This window comes from Ictalurus punctatus, chromosome 25, assembly GCF_001660625.3.
Source record: "Ictalurus punctatus breed USDA103 chromosome 25, Coco_2.0, whole genome shotgun sequence".
Taxonomy (NCBI): Eukaryota; Metazoa; Chordata; class Actinopteri; order Siluriformes; family Ictaluridae; genus Ictalurus; species Ictalurus punctatus.
The window spans coordinates 7650554-7673589 of record NC_030440.2 but is presented as its reverse complement, the minus strand read 5'-3'; the positions used below and the strand labels follow the sequence as shown (position 1 = coordinate 7673589).

Genomic DNA, 23036 nt, shown 5'->3' with positions numbered 1-23036 from the left:
TGAGTCAGCAGATCAACTCTCATCAACTCCAACTCCCACTTACTTTCTCTGCATACACGGGATAGAAGGCCCTGTCATTCACCAAGACCTTAGACTGTCCTCATTAGATCTGTCCCAGATTAGCTGTAACTATTCATTAACTGACATCTCCAGAAAAAAAAACAAAAACAAACTGTGAACACAGTGTTCTCCAAAAGGCAGTTTATGATCTGATAGTTATTACCATTGTCATTTGATGATCCCAGTGTTAAGCAATACTTATAGTGGCATAAAAATATACAATAATAAAAATAATAAAACAATAAAAAAGAATTACAATATGTTATGATTAGATTAGTTCATAACAATATATTCAGATGCCTATCAGTAGTCAGTTTTGGATAGTCAGTCAAACACATATGCACATGTTCGTACAAAGCAGTATTATACATTTAAATTTAAACAGATATCAAGACAAATCAGACTATAAATGTACCAATACATATGGCACCATTACCAGGATGAATAGCAATATGTTTCACAGAATCGACAGGACGTGAAACATTTTGATGTGCTAATTAGATTAAAATAAATCATTGGCAGTCATCCTTTGGCAGACGGCACTGCATCCCACTCAAGTCAGTTTTTACACAAGAATCCTTTCTCTTTCTGCAAAGACTATGTTATTTGGCAAAGCATGATACAGTGTTAAAAGATGTGGGCAGAGCAGGATATTCTGAGAAAATTTGATATTCTCTCACACTCTCACCAAACATCTTCCATCACCAGGCAAATAAAGAGTAAACAGTAATTTAATATCAAGGCTGCACTTCTCTCCCTGAAATTATTTCTACAGTATCATAACTGTGACAGTGCCGAGCATCACGTAGGTGGTACTTTCAGTTCCTCAGAAAAGCAAAGCTCTAAAAATACAACAATGCACAAGTTATATTCATTGTGCATCCAGAATATTCTGCATGGGAATTCTGCTATTTTTTGAGATTCATGTCAAGAAGCAAGCTTCAGTGTTATATAATGCAATATTAACTAAGATTACAATTTATGTAAATCAGCTAGGTGGTCAAAGAGAATTAAAAGGGCCAACTTAGCGCCACAATGCCAGAAGTTCTAAAAGGCATATAATTCACCCACTAGAATGTTCTGCCAAGAATTCACCCACTAGGATTTTCTGCAGTATATGCCGCTCTTTACCCCACTCACTGTTACTAAATTAAGGGCTAGTACAGGATGGATAGTGATGCTGGCTTGTCAGTTCCTGACTTTAATTAGAAATATTGAAGCTCCTGCTATCACTGAAACCATGAAGTATGGGCCTACAGTGTGCATGTTAAACCACAAAGGTTTTTGTGTTAACGCACACAAGTTTTATGTTTAATTGATAAGTTAGAGTGCTTAACTCTTTTTGGGCTAATCAAACATTCTCTTGGTAATTGGGTTACATGACGCAACAGATTGTAATACTCACAAAACCTTGATGTATTATTGTTTCCCTATCCAACATTGTGCATATCTCAGACAATTATGTGAACTTTGTGCATATCTCCATCAATTACGTGAACTATTTTGACAAATGCATTACAATATTGTTTTTCAACAACCACATTCCTCTTTCAGATGACATGAAGGTGTTTAAAGTCATCCTAGCATCATTTTAACAAGCAGAAGCATCAGAGCTAGACAGATCCACCAACATGTTACAGTTTCTCCAAGGGCTTGGCAGAAATGTGACGTATGACAGGAATGTCAAGCTCAGGTCCTATTAGAGCTATTTGTGTTTTCCCTCTTCTAATACACTGAACATAGCCCATGATGGTAATTTCGCTGAGGAGGTGTGTCAGGTGTGCTGAATGAGGCAGAATGTTAAAACTCTGCCTTGCTGAAGACTTCCAGGACTGGAGTCTGAAACCCCTATTTTGTCAGCTATTCCTGCTTACACTTATCAGCAATACTGCAAGCACAGCCATACTAACTGAACATGATGCAATGGTAAAGAAGCATCATGTCAAAATGAATACTAGAATCTCTGCTCTAACTACATATACAGTAACATAAAGAACAGGGGAGACATAAGGGAATTGTGAACACTTTGTAAAACAGACAAAGGATCTGGTTCTGTAATGAAATAAGTGAAAAGCCAACTGAACACAGAATTATGGCAAGGGTCTACAGGTTGATGCATAAACCTTGCCATCAACAGTAAAATAACTGTACTGTCAGGATATATTGTAAGAAAGATTATCTAGTTCAATGAATGACTGTGGGTCACCGTGTCAAATAAGTTTGACCCTTTAATATGTCAAGAAAAGGTTTGGCACATTAGGTCTGGTATTCATTGCTATTCTGATGCTATTTGAGAATAAGGATTGAGACTATTACTGCTGTACGTTTCTGCTTAAATTGTCTAATTGTACATTTATTCATTTAGCAGACGCTTTTATCCAAAGTGACTTACAAATGAGAAAATACAAGCAAAGCGATATATCAAGCAGAGAACAATGCAAGTAGTGCTACCGTACAAGATCTATTTATTGAGTTCTAGAAGTAGCAAAGTGCACAGAGTAGAGGTGTAAGAGCCAGTGTAAGTTTTATTTATTTATTTATTTATTTATTTATTTATTTTTAGGGGTTGGTTACGTGTTCACGGAAGAGGTGGGTCTTTAGCTGTTTTTTTGAAGATGGTGACAGATTTCATTTGAAAGTTGTATGTACTATACTCTTAAATCTTCTACCTAGAACCCAACATCTAAGTGTCCTCATATCAGAAATGATTAGTATAGCCTTCTTTGGAAGATAAAAAAAATGCTTTTTAAGGAATAGAACATGACAGGGCAGACTGTTAGATGAAAATAATCTACAGTGGTGTGACAACCCTGTAGTTGATTATTTTCTCATAATGGCATGTCCTGAAGTGCTTTATTCCTCTTATACCAGAGTAAATTATACCAATTATAAAATGTTTATATTTAATTAACAATGAATGATGTGTCATACTTTTTCTTTGTTTTTCGTTGTTTTTATATTTATAGTTTACTGTTGTGTAACGTCGGCTATAAATAGTAGTTTAAACACCTGGATACTTGTGCGCATGCTGATACATTTTCTGCTAAGTCATGTGGCAACCATATAACTTCTGTTATACTGTATCATAGTCAATGGCTATCCGTCCCTTTATTCGTCTCACCTTGTACATGCCCGTCTGTTTTGAATATTCTGGAGCTATCTGCCTCACAGCTTGTAACGACAGAAAACGCTACAGGTAACCTGTCTTCCAAACTCCTACCAACTTCTCAATTTTTCAGTTAGCTCTCAGTTTTTACAGAGGGTGATGTTCCTTGGCGTGCTGAGCTTCTTTTTTCACATTGTGTCCCTCTGTACACCGCACTAACTCTGCTGCACTTTGAAGTTAGTGGTTTCCATTAATACACAAATACGGGTAGGAACAGGTTGCCGTCCATTTTTCCTGTCCATTTTCTCTCTTCCTGAGACAGTGGCCTCCTACTGTGTTTCTCAGCTTAGCCTGACAGGCTGCAAGTTTCTGGGTTAGTGGTCTGTGGCTAAAACCACTTGCAGCTAAACTATTTAGTTGACTGGATCACTGATAGCAGACTGAAATTGGAACTGAGCTCTCTGCCAATTTTTTCTCTGCTGAGCTGTTTTTATTTGTGTGTGTTGATTATGCTTTCCCTCAGCAATTCATTCAGGTTCCATATACTCCATGACCTGAAGAAGTAACCGTTTGTGTTTTCACTCATTTCCAGGTGGATTTCCCTCAGATTTTCACTCCTTCTGGTGAATCACAGAATCACTGGTTCCCACTATATACATAGTCTTGGCTCCAAGGGAATAATGAAGTTTAAGAAGGGTTTCATACTTGTATGGTCAATGCCTGAACTCTCTGGAAGTTGAGAACAGGGCCGACATGGTACACTAGTTTGGCAGATGGACCAAAGTTCGAATCTGGTCCAAGCAGCACAGCCCAAAAGATCTTCTAGCCATAATCACTCATGAACAATGATGGATGATAAACCGCTTAAGAAGCTATTGGAGTCTCTTTTGAAGCATATGGGTGATATGGCATCAGATGTGGCTCAGCTGAAATCAATGATGTTAGACCTGAAGCTGTTAGCGGAGTGCTCAGGAGCCCAGGAGCTGATTCTCCTGCTTGCTCCTCATCTGTTTTCTCCGCTGAGCCATTTTCTCAAATGCCAGTTTATTCAGCGTTCACATCTCCCATCATCTGATGACTAGTGGGCCTGTGCCGTTCTACTACCGCAGTGGGTTTTCCAAGAATAGGACACGGTCTTCATGGTTAACCACTGAGCTAGCTGGTATTCCCTATACACAGAGCCTCAGCTCTGAGTGACTACGAGCCATGCTACAAGGCTTGCACTCCTGCAGCCAATGTTTAAGTTCTCTGGAACCTGGGGACAAACAGCAATGTGTCCACTGCCTCAGCATTAACCATATCAGAAAAACAGTGTGCTTCACTTAAAAGTACGGTTTGTCAACAGGTTGGCCTGGGCCATGTACCTGCAGTTGACACTTGCAGAGCATCACTGGTGTCATTGCCTAGGGAAGCACTATGTTCAGACACACAATGCCCAAACACTGATTCACTGATGACATTCTGGTAAGGGCTAGTGAAAGACAGTTCACTAATCTATACCTATCAATCCCTCTGTGACAGAGCTAATCAAAACCCCACTCCTGTTAGACACCTAGGACAGGACATGGGATGAATCTTCACTAAAGTGGTTTAGGGGTGATGCAAGGAAGGTTGACACAATCACTCTTTAGACACTCTAAAGGAGCCCTGAAAAAAAGGCCACAGGATTCAGTCTTAGAAATCAGAACCGCTAAATGGATCAGCCAGATGGCACCAACAAATTGGTATAACTTGGCTTATTGGCTAGGCATCCACATACATTCTGTAGGCCTTATACAGTGGGGGAAATAAGTATTGAATGCGTCAAAAATATTTTCAGTAAATATATTTCCAATGAGGCTATTCATATGAAATTTTCACCAGACTTTGGTATTAACTCAAGAAATCTGTAAATATAAAGAAATCCAAAGATTGAAGTCCATAAATGAAGTTATGTGTAATAAAGAGGAATGACACAGGAAAAAAGTATTGAACACGCTAACTGAAATGTATTCAATACTTAGTGGAGAAGCCTTTGTTTGTAATGAAAGTTTCAAGACGCTTCCGGTATGAAGAAATTAATCGGCCGCAGTATTCAGGTGTGATTTTGGCCCATTCTTCTAAACATATTGTCTTTAAATCTTGAAGATTCCAGGGGGCTCTCTTGTCAACTTTGATCTTTAGCTCTTTCCACAAATGTTTAATTGGATTCAAGTCAGATGATTGACAGGGCCATTCTAACACTTTGATTTTTTTCCTCTGAAACCAATTGAGAGTTTCCTTTGCTGTACGCTTTGGATCGTCGTCCTGCTGGAAGGTCCACCGACGTCTCATCTTCATCATCCTGGTGGATGGCAGCAGATTCTTCTCAAGAATCAAGTTCTCTTACCTTGCCTTGGAGAACTGCTTTTTCTTTGTGTCATCAGTACTTTGTTCCTGTGTCATTCCACTTTATTCCGTATAACTTTATTTAAGGACTTTAATGTTGAGAATTCTTTATATTTCCGGATTTCTTGAGTTAATACTGATCTCTGGTGAAAATTTCATGGGAATATATTTACTGAAACAAATGTTGACGCGTTCAATACGTATTTCCCACACTTTATACTGTAAGCCCTAAATATACAAGTGTCACATTTCTCCTAACTGGTGTCTGAGTGCCGTTGACTTAAGCCACAGGGGTATAAATTTCAATTATGCCATCATCCTAGTCTCTGGGACACAGGCCCTGGCCAATTTTCAACCCCATCAATTGTCCACTCTGCTCCAAGAAATTTATTTTCCTTTGGACAGAGGCACAATTGAAAGGGTAGACCCCATGGTCAGATCAGTGGGTTCTAGAAGAAGGACAGTGGTCCTTGACTGATTATTAAAAAACCCTTCCATTACATATGGCCTTTAGATTTTAATTATTTTGTGCAACCACAGACTAGGTCCTATTGTTGAGTCATGCCCTTTCATGCCCTTATCACACTGGAACAGAGTCTTTTCGGGGGATGCAAACATCCCATGCCTCAGATGGCCAGAAATGTAAGAGTACTGCCATACTTGGATGATGGGTTCTGATGGCCTCCACCAAGGATCAGTCCATCTTGGACATATCCACCCTCCTAGCACACGTTATGGTACTCTATATGATTACGGCAGACCATGTGATTCATCAGAAGGATCGTGGATTCACTGGTAATGCTAGCCAACCTCTCATTCCAACATGTGGCAGACTTTATCACGCTTGCCAGTCATTTTAGGTAGGTCACTATAGGCTGATCCAGTTCCTGCTAAGAATGCTTGTACTGTTAACTCCAGCTGCAACAGTAGCCCAATATCACAGGCAGGGACAAATTCTCATCTCAGTGAGAGGGACACAGACTCCAACAAGGATTTCCCTCAAAAAAAAAGGACACATTAGCCTGTTAGAACTGAAGGTGTCCTGGATGGTCCTCAAGTTCTTCCTATCCGCATTGAAATGCATATTGATCCTTTCTAACAATGTAGTAACAGTCATGTACATAAATCACCAGGGCTCCATGAGGTTTAGAGAATGCTCTATACCTTGCACAGAATCTCCACAAGTGGGCTCACTAATGGTTAGCCTACTGTAACTGAGAGCGACTTACCTACTTGTTCAGCACTGTGGTATAGCAGTCTTGCTGTTAAGCAGTTACTCCCTGTGAAGTGACATTTGCACCCAAAGGTGGTGAAATAAATCTAGGGAATTCAGCCTGGCACAGATGGCTCTTTCTCAACACCAAGTCAATTCACTGTCAGTTGTGGTTCTTCCTAGTGGACCCAAACACCCCATGGGACAAGGCGCACTTGGGTGCAATAAAATATCTATTTCAACATATGTGCTTAGTGATTACAATTAAAAGGGCAAAGCAATTCCTATAGATTTGATATATTGTTAATGTTTAAAGATAGAAATAAAGAAGTGACATGAGCACAAAAGTAGCACAATTATGTTTATTTTTAACACCAGTGTAATACACTGTATATAACAAATTATAGTTTTAGTCATGCCAGTGTGGTAAAAATAAACATTTTGCCCCCACCCTCTAATTCTTTTGTAATATCTTTTTACACTCTGATAAAAAGGAAGTCTCAGGTACATGAAAAATAGTTTAATAAATGCGGTGTCTCACGCAATCCAAAAGGAAGAGCCTGGGCTGAGTCCTTCAGCCAAGACAATGTCATTTTGCAACAAGTAAATGCTGTACCATGCAGCAGAGGTGTCTAGTGTATTAATATGATATAGAATATGTGGGAGAAATAGCATGCTATATTGCAACGCCCCTCCTCTTTAAAACAACACCCAGCTATACATCATTTATAATACTTGGCTGCTGTGTTTGCTGACTACACACAATGGTACAGTATCTCTCGGTGCATCGTCTGCATTTCCCAGCACTAAAAGTCTTCTTTCCCAGGCCCCCTTGCATTTTGTACATGTGTGAAAAAATTTGCAGCAAAGTACCAATTTGGCAGGCAGACATCATTCTTATTGGCATCAAGTGTTGGACGCATCGGAAATGCAGCATGCAGTCAAACGCCTTCTTCTTTCCTCTGCAAATTTCTGGAGCTCCATTGTGCACCAGAGAAAAGTAGACAGACTCTAACCTTATCATTTTGTAGTTCTGATGTCTGGCAGAGCAAAAACCAGGCTAACTTTCAGAAAGCATATTCAAACAAATGATTGTTTAGCATCTGTTATCTCGATGGCCATAAAATGTTGATATTCATGTTACAGTCTTTGTGCTACTCTGTCGTGTGTCATGTAGAGATAAACAGTAACTCAGTTGGATTGCACAGAGGAAAAGGAGCAAAACTAATGGCCCTATGCTACTTTGTGTTCTTTCAGTGAAGACAAAGGCCCACAGTAGAAAACATTAGCTTCTTTACATTACTAAACAATTATGCAAAATGGTTTTAATAACAACTATGATTTATTTAAGATACATTTGCCGCAAAAAAGTTTTAATCATTATTCTCTGATCTCATATAACTGTACCTGTGTATAACGTACACTCTCAGATACACTCTCAAAGCCTGAGTAAAATGAATCATGAAGAATGATGTAGAATAAGAAATGCTGAGGCAGTACATTTACCAAGATAAACTTTATGAAATTGTTAATAACCGCTAACCAAATTTATCTTTAAAAAAGGGGTGGGGAAAAAAAGCATTCAAACCCAAAATAGCTGACTCAGATTAGAATAGCTGAGCATGTGTATTATGAGGTTAAGATTAATGTTATGCCAACATGTCACATTTGTGAAAGTTATTATATTGTGAAGATATAATCGCTAATCATCCTGTACATGTCCATCTATTCTTGCTCTTCTGCACCAACAATGATATCCTTTGTATATGTTATCTTGGTTACTCAGCATGTCTAATACAAAAGCTAATACCAGCTCACCCTGGTTTTTTAGTGATACCCTGGTTTTCTTGAGCAAAATCATGACTGTGTTAGGGTTCCTCCATTAACAGCAATCACATCATGAATCTATGTGCAGATCGAACCATTTGCACCTTTGAGGGGAAATTAAGCATCTACATGGCCTCCAGTATTTTATGTCTGTAAAGGTCAGTGTTTTCAGTATGTTTATTCTCCCACTGTTAGTTATTACATGATTGTACACACCTAGGACTGAAAACCAGAGACCAACCCTACTTCAACTGAAAGGTTATTGCTTGTCAATTTTAAGGCCAGTATAATTAGGCAAATTTGATGTATCCATAGAAAAGCTATAAGGAAACTTTAGGATGAAGAGTTTTACAAATATTTGGTAAATGGACACAATTCCTCTTACACAAAATTGGGTTTATACTGCATACTTAATTGTATTTTCAATGTCAGTAAATTAAACAACTGAACAATATCTATAAAAAAATTAAAAATTAAAAAAAAAGTATAGTACTACATTCTGAATATTCACTGTGATCCAGTTGATTTTAACTCCTGGATTTATGCTAAACTATTCATAATACATATGTATATGGAGAAAGAATTTTTCAATATTTCTCTCAGTCATTCAGCTCACTACAGCCACAGTCATACTGGGTTTGTGCTGTACCTTCTTGACTCTTGAGATTTCTAACAATTTATTCATTAATTGAAAAAAGGAGAAAAAATAGAGCTCAAAATCTGATTAAGGAACATGTATAGTGTTACTAAATAACTGTGCACTGAGTGCACAATGGGTTTGAGGAGGATAGCATGCAAATATTCTTTGCTTTTCTAATCAATGCCCTCTTCAGCTACATGACCAAACAAAAACATGTAGTTTCCAATCATATAGTTTTCTTCAAGTTCAATTCAGCTTGTTTAACTTGTCAATGTAAGGGTAAAGTGAAATGAACAAAATAGGAAAACAATAGGAAAACAGATCAATTTACCAAATTAGCATCTTCAATGTTTACATTAATGTACCAAAAGGACTTGTTACCCATGCAGAAAAAAAAAACATGTTCATGCTTATGATAATATAGACATGGGTATGTTCATGCTTCTAAGACTTCTCCCAAAATTTAGTCCATACCAAAGTTGGACATGTTAATGTGTACAACTTAATGATCACTTAGTTCTCCCTTTCATGCCAATTAATATTACAAATCCAGCATGCACTCACATCATACCAAAACATTTCCCAACCCATCCCACATTCTCTAGTGTCAAATTTAACATGAAAATATTGCTCCATGGGCATATGTTGATAAAAATAAGAGCTACATATCTTTTTATTTCTATATTAGAAGATAAAAATAATCTCTTTTGGATATCCATCTCCAGTCTGCATGCTATGATTTGTAGGGCGTTAGACATACTTGAAATGAACAAGATATGGGGATATGTGGGGGAAAATATTGTGGAAAATATGAAAATAGCTAAGTAAGTCTGCAGAGGTGTTTTGTTCAAGCAATGCTACCAAATACCACACCAAGCCTTCATTACAGCCACAGAGCTCCTGTGTGCACCGTGCAATGCGACTGCTCTTGAAGATAAATGCCCTGAAATATTAGTCAAGAGATAGTCCAGCACATGGGGTCAGTATAAAAATTGTGTCTTTTTAAATAATTTTGCATGCAGTCATGAATGTCCAAGCAATTACTATTCTTAAAGTAGACTTCATTGGCAGGCCAGATTCCAGCTGGACATGCATCTATTTACAGTACAAATATTTTTTTACCCCTTCAACAGGTTTTTCTATTTCTTATTGAGAAGAGGTAAGATTATAAATAAACCCACCAACCTCTATTAAATAAATAAATAAATGTTTCTCTCTTGATTCAAAAAGGTTCATCATCTTTGTCTGCCTCAGGAGTAATAGGTCTTGAGACAATGAAAATGTCCTGACATTCGAGTTTGGTTTTGGGGGTTGAAGTCTGTGGTTGTGGGCTTGACCTCCTCTGCTCTGAGAGCAGTCTTAAAATCTCCCCCACCTGGGCCTCCAGGACAGACAGACGACCACTCAGGGTCTGGATGTCTTCCTTAAGTTCCATCTTAGCCTCCTGTAAGGTGCTTTGAAGCAGAGCCTGCTCAGGCACAGGTAGGAAAGAAAGACTTCTTGTGGTCAAGGCCCCTACTCCAGGGCTAGGCTGTTCAAATGGACTCCGCTCCATGGGGCTACGAGAGTCACCTACCCTGTCAATGCGTAAGTCACTTTTGGTGATACCGCTGTCACAAGAATCTGTCTTGTGTAGTGCACTCTTCTCATCTGCTCCTTCAGTGCCTCCATTTCCAATGTCACTCCCATTTCTGTTTAAACTGACTGTAATGGATTCTTTACCTTCAGCTGCCTGGTTTTTGGTATCTTCTGGGAGCAATCTCAGGGGATGCGTAACATCTCCCCACTCCTCCTCCCTCTGTGGCCAATCTGAGTTAGATGGAGGAGCAAGTGAAGCTCCATTTTCTGTGTTCCTGAGACGCATCCATCCCCGTCCACCACCACCACCACCCCTGGGTCGGACAGGACTAGTAAACTTTAGACAGTTCTGGTCAACCATACTGAGACTGGGCTTAAGCTCCATGGCCTCATGGCAGGCTCTCCCACTGAAGTCCTCTGTCTGAACATATGCCAGGGAGTTTTGAACTGGGGTTATCTGTGAAACAGTAACAACTGTGGAGCCACCATTACCACTACCTCCACCCAAACCAGGAGCCCCATTTTGCATAGAGGGTCCATGGTGATGATGGAGTGAGTGGTGCACCTGGTATTGGGACTGAGGATAATGGTGCTGCTGATGGTGGTGGTGGTGGTGGGCCAGTGGATGGAGCTGGTGCTCCATATGGAGCTGGTTCCTCTCCAGGTCAGGCAGCAAGGACCCCTGTGCTCTCATCTCTTTCTGCTGTTTGAACTTCTGGAAGAGTTTGCGGACTGGATGGTCGACAGGAATGGAGAGTGTCACCTCGTTTTTCTGGTGTCTCCTCTCCTCCTCCTCCTTCTTCACATCCGCGATTTTACGGAAGACAATCTGTGAAAAGGCAACAATTCTTTAATTCAGCTTTATATATATATATATATATATATATATATATATATATATATATATATATATATATATATATATAACCATAATTACCATATATATGCATGATATTTTTAAGCTCAAGGACATTTTATACAGTAAATTCTCAATGTTTGGATTTGTTATTTGTTTTTGTTTTTTTAACACAATTTTTTAAAGTGGTGTATGGTTTTCTACAAAACAATTGTTTTATAACCCTTACAATTGATATTTCGTGACACCTGCCCTGGATAAGAGTCTCTTTCTGTGATGATTAACAAGGTTGGAGACATTTGTAAAGGTCCACTCAGTCCACTCCTCGCTGCAAAACATTTTAAGATCCTTTATAGTCTTAGGTTTGTGCATGTGAACTTCCTTCTTCAATTCAGACCGATTCATGTTTTCAGTAGAGTTCAAATCTGGAGACAGAGCTGATCATTGCACCACTGATTTGGTCTTTCTTTAACCATTTTCTGAGTTGATTTTGTAGTATGTCTAGCTTATTGACAGCTATGAAAGCCCTATATTTGGCAAAATGTGTGCATTCTGGCAACGACAACCAGAAATATCCAGGTATTAATCAGAATTCATGATGCCATCAATGTTCACAAGAGACCCAAAACCACCAGCCCCAAATAATCAATGACCCCCTCCCTAGGTTACAGTGGGGTATCAGGTCCTTTGTCTTGTATGCAGTCTCCTTTTGTTGCCAACATGCTGATGGGGTAAATGACCAAAACATTTGATTTTAGTCTCATTTGACAACATACAATGCTAAATGAAATTCTAATGATGCTTCGTGAAATTCAGGTGCTGTGTTTTGTCAAATACTCTCAGGAATGGTTTTCTTGTCTTGCAATGCTTCCAGACAGTGTGGTGCTACCCCAGACAGTGTGGTGTTACCCCAGACAGTGTGTTGTTACCCCAGACACTGTGGTGTAACCTTACAAATTAACCAAACTGCGCAATTCTAAAATGCTGACCTTTGGGCAATTAAGTCTAATTCCTGATCAATTTCCAACTGTTTCAGATATATGAAACTTTTTGTTATAGCCCTATTTGTGCTGCTTTATGCAGGTCAACTGAAGACTGAAGCTACAGTTTAGGAGGGTTCTCTGCATGGAGCTGCATCAAACATGCCTGGAGCTTTGCCAAACAAAATGCAGTATATGCTCAATTCCCTAACAAACAGTGCTCTTTTAAATATTTAAACTACAAATAGCTAACAAGTAACACGTTGTCCTTCAGGAAGTAAAAAGCTGTAGATAAGTGGATCTGTGGGCAAGAAAAAGCAATGCAGCCTCTGGCAAGCCAGCAATTCATTCTAGACCCAGACCCAGACTCTCCTTCTGTAATTTACCTCTCTTCAGCTATGCATGTGACAGAAGCTTTGATCGCATATGGTATTAATTAGGCAGTGCTAATTAGCCACTTGAGCTTCCCTCTGGGTGCCCCAGTGGCCCAGCCTGGCATACTATAGAGGATATTCTCCACACAGCTTGTTATTTTTAATAAGGTTCCAATCACACTATCTAATGACTATCTCAGGTTAAGCATTTGGATTTTGTTTTTACTTGCCCCCTCTGTATTCTCTGGTTTGGGATACAGTTCAAATCATTTGCATAAAAAATAAATAGCTTTCACCTCTTTTCACCTGTACTTGCAACTAGAATTAGTAAAATGGAAGAATAAAAACTTCTGTCAACAAGGTTTCAATTTTTTTCCCTACCAAACATCTAATACTTAATGCGCAAAAACCAAGGGTAAGATCTCAAAATGTATATACTTCTACAATTTTAGTTAGTAGTGAAGCAATACACAATATAATGATTTAATTGCCCTTACACAATATTTTACTGCCACGTTATCCAGTGACATTTACTCAGATTATATTATCAGACATGCCAACCTTTATGCATTTTGCAGAGAAGTTCCTCAATTTAATATGGGAGTACACTCTGATATCACTCAAAAAAATGAGCTGTATTTTTTTTCTCCCCAGTAAAACTGGAGATAAGCCAATTGACATATTAACGCTCAATCATTAAACGACACTGCCTAGAAGCCCTACCCACTTCTTCCCATTTCATATGTGCTTGTCTAAACTAAAGAGGTGCCCTTGCTGGTGGTGAATGTGGTGAATGTTTTGAGTTCATTAATATGAAATAAAATGTACAATGTACATAGATAACATCAATTATATATATATATATAAATATATATATTTATTTATTTATTTTTAAGGATGGTACCAAAATATTTCAGCCAAAAATGATCAAATACTGCTCTTTCGGTTTAAAGAGAGATTTTATGATTAATGTTGGAGTGTTAATATATCAATTGGCTTATCTCCAGTTTTATTATGGAGAAAAAAATACGGCTCATATTTTTGAGTGATATCAGAGTGTACTCCCATATTAAATTGAGGAACTTCTCTGCAAAATGCATAAAGGTTGGCATGTCTGATAATGTAATCTGAGTAAATTCTGTACAGGGTGTCTCGAAACGATAAATTTTTGATACAGCAAAATAAGCATTGTCTGAATATGTGCCTTAGGCTTCCATTTTCAACTGATTAAATCATTTAACAAATGTTGAAAGCAGCATATAATGGGGAAAAAAAGCTGTGCATTAAAACTGAACCAAATTAAACATGGTTAATTAAACAGCACTGATATGCCTACTGTGCAACACACACACACGCGATTGTGCTGGGAGTTCAGAATTCAGCACAACACCAGCAAACAGTTCCTGACTGCATAGCTTGTAATATTATTGCACTCTGCCTACTCTCCTTAAACCTGAAATGGTGGAAATGGAAATTCAATGGAAAAGCAGTATAAAACTATAAAACTAAAATATAGCAATATAAATACAGTTTCTTTCCAGCTGTGCAGAACTGTGTGGGTGTGTCAGATCGCCGAATGTTTGGCAGTGGTGTCTTGTTGACAACATGAAGATGGTGGAAAAGTAGTGGAATAGAGGATAGGAACGACAACGCCATTTTTCTTTGTCAACAGACAAAACGTAATTTGAAAACATCACATGGGTGAAATTTGTACATATTCCTGGAGACATAATATTTGTAGGATGATGCTAAAAAAAATAATAGCACATTCAGCCATGGAAAAAAATTAGTCCTTTTGGTTTGTGTGGTTGGAGTAAACAAGGTAACGTAGCCCTGTTTCATATATTGAATTATCTAACATCAGCTTATATTACCATCAGTGTAGTCCCACACAACTCAAACTGGCCAGAAGAATGTTGTGGAAAAAAATTTCAGAAATCTCAAAATTGAAAAGACCGGCATTATTATTATTATTATTTTCTACAGTCTATAGTAAGTCCACCCAAGAAGCCCTAACTAATAGTTAACATAGTTAAACATGAAAATAATTTTCCATGGTTTTAATGACAAAATTACCACTGCTTAATTACCATCACATACTGTGTAAAATAGCATCACAGTAGCTTTACTGATTTTAAAAATGTCATCTCCTCAAGGCAAGCAATAGGCCATGATGGTAAAAATAAAGCCCAGAATGTCATGTGACTCTTCATTATCCTCGTGCACTCTTTCAGCACACTGCATTGCCGCAACAGCGTATCATTTCCCATCTTCACGAGGGTAAATAATGAAATTAGCTCCACTCTGCCATCAGATTATTTAAGTACCACTTATTACTGACCCAATGAGATGGTCACGACAGAGAGAGTAGGCAAGGAGGAAAGAGGGAGAAATAATGGAAGATATAAACACATACAGAGGAGTTGCAATTAGACAAAGTCCCAAGGGGACATTTGCCTATGCTACTTGTTTTAATTTAAATAAAACTTAAAATAATTGAGAAATGTGAACAACAATGCGAACACGAGTCAACAGTACTATTTGAAACGGTTATAAACCAGTGGAGCATATTCAGGGCTGTATTCAGAGTTAGCAACTTCAGTTCAAAAGATACATCAATATTTAAACAAAATATTCAGTCAGCTTATGCAGGTACTTAAGTTGATTTTCTGGGCACCCCCATTCAAATGATTAAAATTGCATGCAGGTAATGCCTTTGAGGATGCCAAAATTTTCTTGATGTAGAGGTATCAGGAACAGGAAATTTCAATAGTGTTTAGACCACTAGCTTTAAAGACAACCACTTGCCTTTAAGCCAGAAAAATAGTGACGAAACAACCTTAATACAATATAACACACTAACTGACTGTCACGTCTCAAGGTTGATGCGGAAGCAATCGCAGATTTTCATAACAGTTTATTAAACAAACAAACAACAAAACAAAGACACTAAGACACCTTGGCATAATACTGTGGCAAAAACTAGACGGAAACTAACGAGATCAAAAACACAGTAACATGGAACACAGTAGTCAAAGACAAACGTAAGACAGAGAAGCAGTGCAAACAATGGCTATATACAAGTGTGCTCATTATTAGAAACGTGATTCAGGTGCAGGTAGTCATGTGACATGTGGTACAGTGCAGTGGCTGATGAGTTACCTTCTTTATATATGACACTGACTAATAAATAAATAAATAAATAAATAAATAAATAAATATACACACACACATTATATATATATATATATATATATATATATATATATATATATATATATATATATATATATATATATATATAGAGAGAGAGAGAGAGAGAGAGAGAGAGAGAGAGAGATAGATAGATAGAATGATAGATATACATACATACTAATATTGGCACCCTTGGTAAATATGAGCAAAGAAAGCTGTGAAAGATTTTCTTTATTGTTTAACCTTTTGATATTTTGTTCACAACATTCAGAAAAATACTCTGCTCTCATGGATATCAAGCAATTGCAAACACCGCAGAGGTTTATCCAAAAACATATCTTTACTAAATATATGTGTGCCACAATTATTGGCACCCCTATATATGAAGTATATTCTCATTGATATTTTTAAAAAATTGTTCACCTGGTTGACTAGGAACAGTAAATTGTTCAACTATGACTTCCTATTTCACAGGGGTATAAATATGAGGTACCACATTGGCCAAATTCCCTTAGTCATTCACAACAATGGTTAAGGCCAAGGAATATAGCTGTGATGTGCGGTAAAAGGTTGTTGAGCTTCACAAAATGGGAAAGTGGCTATAAGAAAATAGCACAAGCATTGAAAATGCCCATTTGCACCATCAGGGCAATAATTAAGAAGTTCCAGTCAACTGGAAATGTTATGAATCAACCTGGAAGAGGATGTGTGTCTGTATTGTTTCAATGCACTGTGAAGAGGATGGCTCAAGTGGCCAAAAAATCTCCAAGGATCACAGCAGGAGAACTGCATAAGTTAGTTGCGTCTTGGGGTCAGAAAGTCTCCAAAACTACAATCCGAAGTAACCTACATCACCACAAGTTGTTTGGAAGGATTTCAAGAAAAAAGCCTCTACTCTCATCCAAAAACAAACTCGAGCTTCTTCAGTTTGCCAGACACTACTGGAACTTCAAATGGGATCGGGTTCTATGGTCAGAGCGTTTTGGCAATAAACACCAGAGGTGGTTTTGGCGTACACAGAGAGGTAGCCATATTGAAAGCTTAAAATGGGCTGTGGTTGGATCTTCCAGCAGCACAATGGTCCAAAATTATAGATCCACCGATACTAAATTTCTCAGCCGATACTGATAACCGATAGTTCTGCCTTTTATACCTTCTTTCAAATGAATAATAATTAATTCCACAATTCTGAAAAAAAAATGCAAATAAAAACTTTATTCTCTCCATTTCAACAAGTTGCTTCACAGTAACTGGTCTCATAAACAGAAAACACATTACTCAAATTAATATTAACACATGAACTAAATTCTGAAGATTAAAGTAATATTTCTTAACTTATTGAAGGTTCTTAATTCATATTAACAGTATTAATTGACTGAATTCTAAAAAACCTCCTGTTAGTCTGACATTCACTCACCACAAACAAAAGCATTTCTACTTCATCACTAAACATCTGAACTGGTAATATATAATATAAACTATTTTATTTATTAACATTAATTGGATATGAAATATACCACTCTACAAATATATTTTCTGTGCAATCTATACATTTTTGTCAACTCATCTTCATTTAAATCTTTCAACAGTGTACTGGCACTTTATTTCAGAGCGAGCAGCTCAAGCCGCGCAGCAAAAAAAAAAAATTGACTCGGCTCTGAAACTCCCGCTTCACTGCTGCAGTGTCTGGTGTAAAATTTTAGCAGTGCAGAGCTTACAAACTGCAGTTTTATCATCATTCCACATGATAAAACTGTGGAATGACTTATATTCCATATAATCAGCCCTGATCATCGTATGTTTCTCAAATTTTGTGAAAAATTGCCTTTATCAGCCGATAGCGATTATTGGCCGATACATCTTTGCATCTCTATCCAAAACATACTTCAAAATCAACACCAACATGGTTTACTGACCACAAAATCAAGGTCCTCCAATGGCCATCCCAGTCACCTGACTTGAAACCCATAGAAAACCTTTGGAGTGAACTGAAGAGGAGAGTACACCAGTGTGGAGCTCGAAATTTGAAGGATCTGGAGAGACTCTGTATGGAGGAATGGTCTCAGTTCCCTCATCAGGCATTATAGGAGAGGGTGCAAATAATTGTTGCACACCTATATTTAACAAAGATTGTTTTTTTTTTGCAAAAACAAACTGCTTTGTTTGCAATTGTTTGATATCCATGAGAGCAGAGTATTTTTGTGAATTTTTTTAACAAACGATCAAAAGATTAAAATGATAAAGACAATTTTTCACAGCCTTCTTTGCTCATATTTACCAAGGGTGCCAATATTAGTGGAGGGCACTGTATGTATATATATAAACCAATAGTCCTAGTTATAATTATCAAGTTACTCACTGTAAATGATCTTGATTTTGACAATATGTCCTACACCCTCATTATTCAGTGCCTTATAAAATTGCACTAGACTCAGCATACAATTAAAGTATGTAAATGTAGCTTATACATGTAGCTTAAACATTTAATTTTATTGCTATAAAATGCAGTGTTTAAGATGAGCAGTGACTCTAATAAGTTGTTGTCTCCTTCAATGTCCTCTGCGGAAAAAAACAAAAAATCATGGACTTTACAGGGATGATGCAATTGATTAATAGTTTCTTTAGTATTATGTATATAATATATGTATTTAATAAGGTCCTCAATTGAGATTCCATAGTTTTTTTTCCATAGTTTTTTGCACAAAACAGAAATTTCAGTGTCATATTGTGGCCGCATGATGCTTTCAGACAGTAGTGCTGGATATAATACTGCTCCTTGTTTAAGCTGATATTGCTTAAAATCAAAAATCAGGTTCAATGTCAAAATCATGTGTACAGTAACTCAGACATGCCTTTATTTATTTATTTATTTATTTATTTATTTTACCATTTCATGCACAATTGTGCCAACGGCTGTTTTGAGAGCAATGAGAAACCCTTCCCAGTATCAATATAATGTTCCTAATAAAGTGTTCGGTAAGTCTGGTAGTTCATTTACAAACACCTGGAACACTGGTGGGGCATTTGTTAGATCATAGTGCATAAGCTTGTATTCTTCATGTCCCCTAGTAGTGCTAGAGGTAGCCCTCTTCTCATCAGCTTCATAAATGCAAATTAGATTATATGTTCAGCAGAAATCTAAATTGCTAAAATATTTATAGTTTCAGTGAGAGTTGCGTGTCTGTATTCAGGGAAGTCCTAGAATAATTTTACCTCTTGGAAAATGAATAGGTTTGACTAGGAAGTTCCGTCTTGCACCAGAGTCTCGGTGGGCTAAAATACACCTAAATTGGCAGAAAACTGTTACTTGGTAGCACAAAAATGTTGGATGGTAAATAGGGTCAGAAGAGAGAAAATTATCCCACATAACACTGTGCAAAACTGCCGGGTTGTACAGTAGCTCTCTGGGGACGTTTAGGGCAGGTGTCTAATGGGCGCACCTGTTCCCTGCAATAGCAATATAATCCCAATTCACATTGGTGTTCTTCTACCAAGTGGCTTGTCACCATTTTGCAGAGTTCAACGGTGTTACTCACCCTAAACTGCACAGCCTCATCAGAGCTAATCACTGTCAATGTTAATAGCAAAGTTTTCTCAAATATGAAGACTTGTACACAAGCAAAGTGCTTATTTAAATTGCAAAACTAGTGTACAATCCAAACAACATATTAAGCTTACTGGAGCTCTGAGATGTGGGATATGACAAATCTTTAAACTTAAAAACGAACTATAATTAGACTTTTGCAGTTGCTTCTATTTCCTGAGTATTTGTATAATCATTTCATAAGCATGGCTAACCAAAACAAAAGCTGCTTTACATAATGAAATTATTATTATACAGTTAAAGCTCATTTTCTCTTCACAGAAGAGTCAGTTCATGAACATTGCTATACTAGTGGCATCATTTTGGTGACATGGTCCATAATTCCCCTGAGCATGTAAATTTTACACCAATTTTATGTCTATTCCCATTTCGATTACAAGTTTAGCATAATGATGCCATTACTGGCACAACATGAGTGAAGCCTGCCAAAGCCTATTCATACAGGATTTCTGGGAACTAATCTTCACCCGTGGAGTACAAATGAAAAGCATGTATTATTCATGCAGACAGATTTAGCAACACAAGGCAAGTAGGGAGTGTGCATTTATACAGGCGTCCAAAAATATATGAATATTTCTACTAGTCACTCCATCTGTATGCTTTTATCTCACCCACAGTGTCATAAGCTAAACAAGCTAAACAATGCTAAATGCATTTGAATTACAGATAAATACTGTTTTAAAATATGTGATAATACATTGTGTGTGATGCATCTTTAATTTACATACAGAATCTTATACTACGACAACACAGATGTGAGAACTGATATGTAAATGAATAATATAACAATTGCCTAATGGCTGAATATTAAAAGGAATTTACACCTTAATCATACACTGAATAATTAGTTATTCCAGCTATTCATAATTATGGCAATTAGTGCAATGCCTAGCCTATTTAGTGGCAAAAGAAAATAAAAAATTAATATATCAACAGCTTTCACTGCTGAATTGGAGAAAAATGTTTAAGTGAGACTAATTTAATGACCTCTGGGCATCAAGAAGGAATTTAAAATGAGAATTCATTTTTGTTCACTCTCTCTCGATGGCATTATTATTTATACAATTAAAATAAACATATACATAATACCATATGTGCAAAATAATAGAGATAATTACATTTTCCTTCACCTCAAAATGATTCAGCTGACTAATTTTATTTCTGAACTGCATCAGGGCTATATAGCCACCTGGAAATAGAAACTGGTATTGGACCAGCCTATATCTGACAGGAAAAACCCTGAAAGAATGAGGCAAGTCATGTAAGCACTACATTTTCAAAAACCCATCCAGACTGTGTCTGAGGATTCAGTGTTGTCAAATATATAACGTTTCTGGCTTATTCCCAAGCTGAAGCCAGAGGGATAATGGAAAAAGCAATTTTTTCCAATTCAGTCATCTGAAACAACAACTGCCACACAAAAGAGCACACAGAGATATGTACTTTTTATTATCAGAGATATAAAGAGAATTAACCAAATCTGATAACACTGTAGTTGCTAAATCAGACAGCCACAAATTATACAATGTCTGATAATCGATAAATGAAAAGGAAGGAGGATACCGAAACGCACACTGAGATGAAAGAAGCAGGGGGATCAAATCATCTGGCTAGGTGCACAAAGCATTAAAATATATCCACATGAAATAAGTCTTTATGATCAGCCTAAAATATGATTGTAGTCATATTTAGCCAGCAGCCCTATTTAAATTCCACAGAAACAGTGGATGTATTTTTAGCGCAGTGTTTCTTCTTCAGAGAGCTTGTAACCTCCTGTATAAGCACTGCTGGGAACAGAAACAGCTGCATTCTTAAAAAATTTAAAATAGAATGAATAATCAGTATCTGAGGCCTTTGTAGTGCGCTATAAGTCATTTTACTCTAATCAATATCTAATTTCATGCACATTCAGAGGGGATAGGTCAGACCTTCAGATTCAAGAGTGAAATGTGTTTATGTTAGTCTTTTATGCCTGTGAAATCTGTGGAATTCCACGTGTTATGGAGTACAACGCTCAAGAGATTGTATGCTATTAAGAGTTTAATTGAAGCAGCCTTTTAAGGTAATTCTGGGAATAGAGTTTTTTATGGCATAGTTGAACTGAATTATGGCCTGTGATTATATCCTTTTCTCAAACCAGATTTGAGTACAAACTTCAGTGTTCTGTTTAAATGAACGTTTGATACAAACAAACAAACAGTGTTGTGATTTTGTATCTTCAGTGAATGGGGACAAGACAGGGTTTACAGGAAAATATGTGGAAAATATCGCGAACTTATTGGCTGACAGATCTCAGTTCTCAGTTCCAAACGCTAGCTCACACAGTCAGTTAGTGTGAGGGGAAAATGCATATACACTGTACCTGTACAGGGGTTGAAATGAAAACACTAACATCTTCTCATGCTGAGCAGGAAAACAAAGTGTGTAAATGTCTATATGAGTTCCAAGTTACGTGAACGTTATATGAGCAGAGCATAAGGACAGCTAACGTACTTTGCATGTCACTGTAGCAGCTACTGTAACCCCATACAGTGATAGCTTAGTTGTGCTTCCGTTTGGCTAGCAACACCAAACTAGTCAAAAGGTTTTATATTTTATCATTCTGGTAGTCCTGCAATCAGTGATAACACACGAGTCATGTGTTATGATAAATCCAGCTTTTTGTCTGATCATGTCATTCATTGACAGCTAAGTTTCCACAGCTTCCATAAAGCAAAACTTTACGCTACTATCTGAGCTGATAATGTTGTGTTGGACAGTTAACCATTAATTTTTCCTTGTCCAATTTTCACATTTTAAAGCAATTAGCCCTCACACTCACAAGCATGAAAAAAATTGCATGGAAACAATCTGTTTAGAAGTACGTTTTTTGATGGAGGACAATGTGGGCTTAGCCTTGCATCATTAACAGTACAACTAACACCCCTACCCCCAGCTAATTTCCTTGCCGAGTACCAATAGCAACGTTCATCAACTTGTGGCTATATTCATGATAATCAGCAGTAGCCTATGACAGGTCCCCAATACACCAGGCTCATCCTCTTTCCCATTCTCGCCTTGTTAAGAAGTTGAGGAAGTCTGGCTAATAATCTAAATCCTGTTATTGTTAAACCTACCTCAGGTGACAGTGCACTAATGTGCACTTTGGGTGAAGGTAATTCTTGTATTTTATTATTCTCACCACAGCTGACTGTGTTGTTTGAACAGACACTTGTTATTAATTTATTACAGCGACA

At 37.4% G+C, this 23036-nt stretch overlaps 1 protein-coding gene across 1 annotated transcript in view; it reads right to left on the bottom strand.

Moving 5' to 3' along the window:
* Positions 1 to 8066: 8066 nt before the first annotated feature.
* kcnh5a (potassium voltage-gated channel, subfamily H (eag-related), member 5a) overlaps positions 8067 to 23036 on the bottom strand; it is an 80074-nt gene continuing 65104 nt past the window's right edge. The window contains exon 12 of the mRNA XM_053675892.1: positions 8067 to 11620. Coding sequence (XP_053531867.1) covers positions 10436 to 11620 — 1185 coding nt within the window. The 3' untranslated portion in view covers positions 8067 to 10435. The remainder of the gene's footprint in view (positions 11621 to 23036) is intronic.